The sequence below is a fragment of the Lottia gigantea genome (assembly GCF_000327385.1).
Source record: "Lottia gigantea unplaced genomic scaffold LOTGIsca_13, whole genome shotgun sequence".
NCBI lineage: Eukaryota > Metazoa > Mollusca > Gastropoda > Lottiidae > Lottia > Lottia gigantea.
Window position 1 is genome coordinate 2,996,222 of NW_008707425.1, and position 7,154 is coordinate 3,003,375.

Below are 7,154 nucleotides of genomic sequence, written 5' to 3' on the forward strand. Positions count from 1 at the left end.
TACGAGCAATTGTGGACGGACGGACACCGGTGATGGCAATATACGTCCCCCATTTCATGTGGGCGTATAAATAGATACCTGTGTATCTAATTCTCACATCAGAGTTTTTATGTATTTTCGTGTATTTGATTTGACCGTTACAGAGATTTGCAATGGATACAAACAGACACAGTTTTGTAGCTGTCATTTTAAGCATAAATCAGTTAGACTCGATACTTTATGCACATGGTCATTTAGGCACAGTGTTATTAAGACACAGTGATTTAGGCTTACCCTCAATTAAGCGTATATTCACTTAAGCACACACTTTTTAGGTCTACTAATATGTAGCCAATGACAGCTCACCATTCTATACCTCATTTTGTACTTCACAAATATTGACATGACAGAATTTTACATGCACATATTTAAGTCAAGACTATAGGCTACATATTAGATTTCCAATGCAAAACAGAACGAAAATTGTTCAAATATTTCATAGTGTTGAATACAATCCTGTGACAATCACCTATTCAGAAAAAAACTATCAAAATTTTTCTCTAATCATTAAGTGAAACAAAACACTGTCAAAATATTAGTCCTATAAAATTTAGAAATGTATTCCAACAGAGAAGAAAAATATCCAACTGGTCACACAAATAAAAAACAATTCTAATTTGTCAATTTCACAGTGAGATATAGCCGAACCTAAACCTTTATCTTATCTCTGTCCTATTTTCTTACTCCTAGCTGGTCACAATAGAAATTTCATTAATCCAACAGCCATATCATATGGATGACACTATTCAAACTAGTAAGATATGATGATCAGGTGAGTGGACAGCTGACCATTGTTCACTATTAAGTAGTTATTTGAGTTGGTTCAAGTGACCATAGAAAACTGAAGAAAACATAACATTTCCATTACACGAACAATTGAACTGCAGTCATACTTCACTGCTACTTTTCTTTATTCATTAAGTTATCTGTTTTTAACAATACAATAGCACTTGAAGCTTTTACCTCCTTCACATTTCTTATTAGTCCCTTTAAAAAGATCTTAAGTCTCTCCCTTATTGTTTAAACAGCCTGATTAATTTACTTTCTTCTGAAGATACAATGAAAGCAGGTCTGATACATTCAGTTAGACATTATGGAAAGACTTAGGTTCTGCTCCTTGATAAAATATCAGTAGTAGAAAAACAGAACAGTCAAGGGCACTCTGTACATAGTGGTCTTTTATTTTCTTATGCTGAAAATTCACCCTTATTGATAACAAAAATTACCTGAACTAAGGTCCAAATGTATTCACATGCAAAATTTATAACCTATTGTATGTAAGCATAGAGAGAATAGATCCAAATAATTAGGTAAAAATCCTTTTTTTTTTTTAGAATGAAAGTTAAAACATTGTAACAGTTTTTATTACGATAGCTTGCCAGGCAACGTAATATACGCCCACTGGCATCTTTGATTTTGAATAAAAATATTTAGCAATACAGTAACAATCACCAGTATGAAATATTCAATCTCCAATCAATACACTTCTTTTCAACTCTTTAGGGAGATACTGAATAATATTGAGTACCGTATGAGTTATTGCCCTTGTTCTTGAAAACGTGTTCAATTTTTAGCTCATGAAAACTCTAGAAGGCAAATATTCAATCTTCAGCGCGGGACTGAATAATAAAACCAAGGTTTGTCAAAATCCAGCAAGAATCATGCCTTTTGAAGTTTATATGAGCTACAAATTGAATGAGTTTTCAAGATCAAGGGCAATAACTCATACTAAATATTTTTCAATTTCTCTTATTTTCAATAGGCTTTATCCTTGGGTGATAACAAACACTCAAGCCAAATTTCGTTAAAATCTGTCAAGAATTGTGCCTTCTAGGGTGTTTACAAGCTACAATTTGAACGTGTTTTTCAATACGGTTTATCCATGGGTGATAACCAACACTCATGCCAAGTTTCGTCAATATCTATCAAGAATTGTGCCTTCTAGAGTGTTTACGAACCAAAAATAGATCGCGTTTTCAAGTAATATTTTTCAATTTTTCTGATTTTCAATAGGGTTTATCTTTGGGCCATTACGAACACTCATACCAAGTTTCATCAAAATCCGTCATGTATTGCACCTTCTGGAGTGTTTACGAGCGTTTCAAGAACAAGGGCAATAACTCATAGTAAGTATTTTCGATTCGTCTGATTTTCAATAGGGTTCATCCTTGGGTGATTACAAACAACCATACCAAGTTTCATCGAAATCAGTCAAGAATTGTGCATTGTAGAGTGTTTACGAGCAATTGTGGACGGACCGACGAAAGAGGTGACGGCAATATACGCCCCCATTTCATGTAGTGATTCCAAAAAGAACAAAATTATATATTGTAATTTTAATCATAACTGCCTTCCACCATTTGTAGTTTGTTTCTTCCGCTGATGAAGTCAAAACTTTTTTGACGAAACTTTGGGTATTAAAGGATGGTATTTGATGTTAAGTTTTATTATTTATTACACCATTTCATGTGGGCGTATAAAAATGAGCAAAGGCCTCTTTAATTACCCTATTTTTATTTGCAACTTTCAAGAGATCTGCAGTATCTGCATTACATGAGACAAAGTCTAGACGCTTATTCCAGGTCCACCTACATTACACTAACAAGGATACGCATAGTTGAAAAATTTAATGGTACATATAAAATTGTCAGGTTTTAACCTTGGACGTCCAAATTAATTTACAGCTACTCTGAGCACTACAACAATGACCTTGTAGTAAGTTGGACAGTGATTGGTTAAACCACTAGATTGTAGATATGATTAACATAGTTTTTTTTGTTGATATTCACCTAAATAATATTATGTTAACATTTGAGAACCCATGAAATATATTTCATTGAACAAATGTAAACACTCCCTGTTTATATCAGGAATGGCATTGTTTTGGCTTTAGACCAGAATCGATACCAGTTTCAAGTTTAATCGTGGTTGAAATCATAACATCAAGGCATAAAAGACCAGATCTAAGTCTAATATTGATACAAGCCACAAAAATATATTAAGGACACATGTAGAAAATCAAACAAATTTGATAAAACTGAAATATCCAGAAAAACTGACTGACGGTATATTTAAGCTCATTGTATGCAAGAATGTTCAAATTAGAACTTTTTACACTTTAAGTCCTGCGCACACACATGTCGAGCCATCAGCTCAGACAGATTTCATTTGTGCACTTCTCCTTAAGGCGATAGCTTCCGTGTGAGAGTAATCTATGTAAGATTTTAGTCATTTGTGGCGAAAAGTTGAAAATCAAACGTGTTTGATAATTTTTTTCATAAATGAACAAATGCTTGTGTGTGTGTGTAACTACTGCGCCCTACGAGTTTGTTAACGATACTGCTCGAAGAAAATCTTGTTGACATCCACCAATTTCAATTCCATGGGCACGGCCATTTTGAATTGTCACGTGACAACACATGCATAAATAAATTTACCACTAAGCTTTAGTTAAGCGCACACACAAGCATATTGTGGGTGACCGCTTTAAACCTTGTATATGCCATATTTGGTCATTTTGACATTTTGGTACCATTCGAAAGCTCCTAAAAGCACGGATCTTATGATCAAAACCTCTTATTCTTAGCTTGATTGTAAATAACCCAAAAACCACTAATCAAATATCACGTATAAAAACAGTCAGATTTAAAACCTCGTAAAATATTCTATTATACGAGGTTTCTGCAGATGAAAACGAAAAACCTTGTATACTGTACTATTATACAAGTTTTTGGTTGAACAAATCGAAGAATTCAAAGTGTTATACGAGGTTTGAATTTTCAAAGAATGAAAACCACGTATAGCGGTAAAAGAAATGGTAAAAAAGATTTTAACAAAATACGAGTTCAAATAGTTTTTTGGGGTTTTCTCGAAAAGTAATTTCACATCATATATCGTTATACAAGGTTTCAAGCAGTCACCCACGATATGTTCAGTTGTGGAAAAAATAATCAAACACATATGATGCCAAGAATGATCAAAACATAAATTTACCTGCACACCGAAGCTATCGCCTTAAGGAGAAGTGCACAAATGAATTCTGCCTGAGCCGATGGCTCGTGTGTGCCACAATGTCTTGCGATCTCATCTCAACTACAATTTCAGTTCTCTATTTTTAATCCAAAAAATTAATTCCTCAACATGGAAGTGTGCATGTTATTAAGAAGTTATTTTTAAGGAATGCTGACATATCATGCTGTTGGTTTGGTAAAAGAATTACTTATCTATTAGAAATTATAAGTCTTAGTCTCTTGTGAGACAAAGTCCATGTATAACCTTTGGTTGTATTTATAATTCATATACACAATGGTAGAAGCATATTTCAAAAAAAAGAATCTATCTATTTAAACCCAATAATATTTATTAGCTAGGACAGTGTGGTAATCAAATTAACCTGATAAACATCACCTCACAAAATGCAAGTGCTGAAGAGGGTATAAATTTGATTGGTTAAAGCAGATGTCATCCAGTTAAGTCAATAAAGGTTACTTTGACGAACGTTCAAGATGGCTGTCATTAGAGCCCAACTGAAGTGGCTATATTAAAATTAAAAGCTAATAAAATAATATAATGTCTTATTTTAATTAGACTGTAGTTTACATAAAATTTATTATTTAACAATCAGTGCTTACAAATATTTACTTCTATATTATACTGATATAAGAAATATGACCACAGACCTGGTCAATCAATCTTCTCATGGTCATAACACTCACATGTGTTCAATAGATCAAAGATAAAAAACCTATCTTGATTCTAACTAACATTAGGCCAGTTGTTATCATATTTTGTGGTGTTGGTTAATGTTAAAGCAACCACTCTCCACAGCTGGAACCAAGAAAAATGTTGATAAGAAACCTTCAAAGATTATAACGAACTGGCATTAGAACTAGCAGAATTCTGATGATCAATTAGTGCTTACAGAAATATTGTCCCATTTCATTTGGCATGGATTTTTACAAGAATTAGCTAGGTTTAGACACCAGAAATAGATAAAAGGCTACACACTCATACAGCAAAGCTGTAATCTTTATTGGTTTCTAGAGCCAATTTAGACTATTTTGGATGAGCCCAGGGTATTATCTAAATAACAGCTCATCGAAAATAATGATGTATAATCTATAAATATCAGTAATATTTAGAAGTAAGCTTCCAATGCACTGTATGGGAATAATACATGAACAGATCACTAGACAAATTATACAATCACATAGATCTACTAGGATTTTATATTGTCCTATAGTCCAAATTCAAGCAATGAGGCACATTAATTAATTTGTTTACCTCTCTCTCTGATGATTCTACATGGATGTAATTTAATCAATTTTCAATTTAAAAAGCCATTTCATTGTGCATATAGGTATTGCACCACCAACTCTTCTCTCCCTTCTGAATTAAAAGGATAAAAGTTCAAAAAGCAAAAACATGTCAGTTTAAGCAGTTTTCTGAATGCTCAGATTTATTACCCAAATAACCCTTACATACTAATTTAGATATACTTCAGAATTCATCATTTCAAGGTCAAGCTTTCAAATTTTTCTTTGACCCCCTTGACAAAAATTCTACAGAAGCCTTTGATTGTGCATAGATCTTTAAAGTGATACTATGTCTTAGAATACACTCGCCCTGTGGCTAATATTTGTGTTTAATAGTGACCATTGGTTAAATAAGTATGAATTCCACACTTTAAAAAGGTAACAATCATCTTCCGGTGTATACAAACAAACTTTGCCAATGATTACTATTCGTTGAAAATTGTGTCAGTGGTGGAGTATTCATTCTAAATTATATGAATTGCTTTTTAGCAGAGTCGCTTAATCTCCTACAAGGCATCATTATTCTGTCTTCAAAATATGACAATGTCGAGGTCAATTCAAGAGTAGAGGTCAAGGACGCGGGAAACCCCACTTCCCCTTGAAAATTACACCGGATTTCCTAGGCTCACGATTTGAAAATCGCTTAATGGATGTATTAAGCGTTTTATAATTAATTACTTGATTTTGTGGATACATTGGATTATAGAGGGATTTTGATGTAAGTCCACTGATGGGTATATACTGTTATTGGCCAAATTTGAGCAAAATTAAAATTTTATGTTCATCCTATCCCTTTAATAAATACTAACATGTATACAGTCTTTAGTTCTTCAATCTCATATGTGCAAATGGCACTCAAAAGATACATATACCATCCTAGTTCTCATGGTGCTATATTTAACAACACTTACAGGAATCTTGACTATTTGAATTCTAATGTAGTCTGATTATATAGTAAAAATAAAACTTTAGAGAAACAGGTTGTATACTTCACAAATCGAGTGAATAAAGCCTGATTATATAATAACTGCCAACTAGAATATAGATTACCCATACCTTCCCTACATAAAATAATCTTCCTTTAAGCATGAGATCAGTTTTATTTTGTTTGAATAAAGTTTAAAAGTATTCCAGTCATGAAAAACATGACAATAATTATTCCATCTTTTAATTTTGTCTCATTAAAGTTATATTATCTCAGTTTCTACATGAAAATGCTTTGTGGTCTCAATTCCTACGTGAAAATGCTTTGTGGTCTCAATTCCTACATGAAAATGCTTTGTGGTCTCAATTCCTACGTGAAAATGCTTTGTGGTCTCAATTCCTAAGTGAAAATGCTCTGAGATGTCAGTTTCTACATGAAAATGCTTTGTGGTCTCAATTCCTACATGAAAATGCTTTGTGGTCTCAATTCCTACGTGAAAATGCTTTGAGGTCTCAATTCCTACGTGAAAATGCTTTGTGGTCTCAATTCCTACGTGAAAATGCTCTGAGATGTCAATTCCTACGTGAAAATGCTTTGTGATGTTAGTTTCCGAGTGAAAATGCTTTGTGATGTCAATTCCTACTTGAAAATGCTCTGAGATGTCAGTTTCTACGTGAAAATGCTCTGTGATGTCAATTCCTTCGTGAAAATGCTCTGAGATGTCAATTTCTACCTGAAAATGCTTTGTGATGTCAATTCCTACTTGAAACTGCTCTGAGATGTCAGTTTCTATGTGAAAATGCTTTGTGATCTCAGTTTCCGAGTGAAAATGCTTTGAGATGTCACTTTATTTAAAAGCTCAGAAAAATTTCAAG

The 7,154-nt window shown here is 33.2% G+C and overlaps 1 protein-coding gene across 1 annotated transcript; it reads left to right on the forward strand.

The window, feature by feature from the left end:
* Positions 1-6,546: 6,546 nt before the first annotated feature.
* Positions 6,547-6,879, forward strand: LOTGIDRAFT_111414 (hypothetical protein; the record flags this gene model as incomplete). The annotated part of the gene is made up of 1 exon (XM_009049038.1): positions 6,547-6,879. A coding segment is annotated over one exon (333 nt), but the record flags the coding sequence as incomplete, so codon positions are not given.
* Between the last annotated feature and the right edge of the window lie 275 nt (positions 6,880-7,154).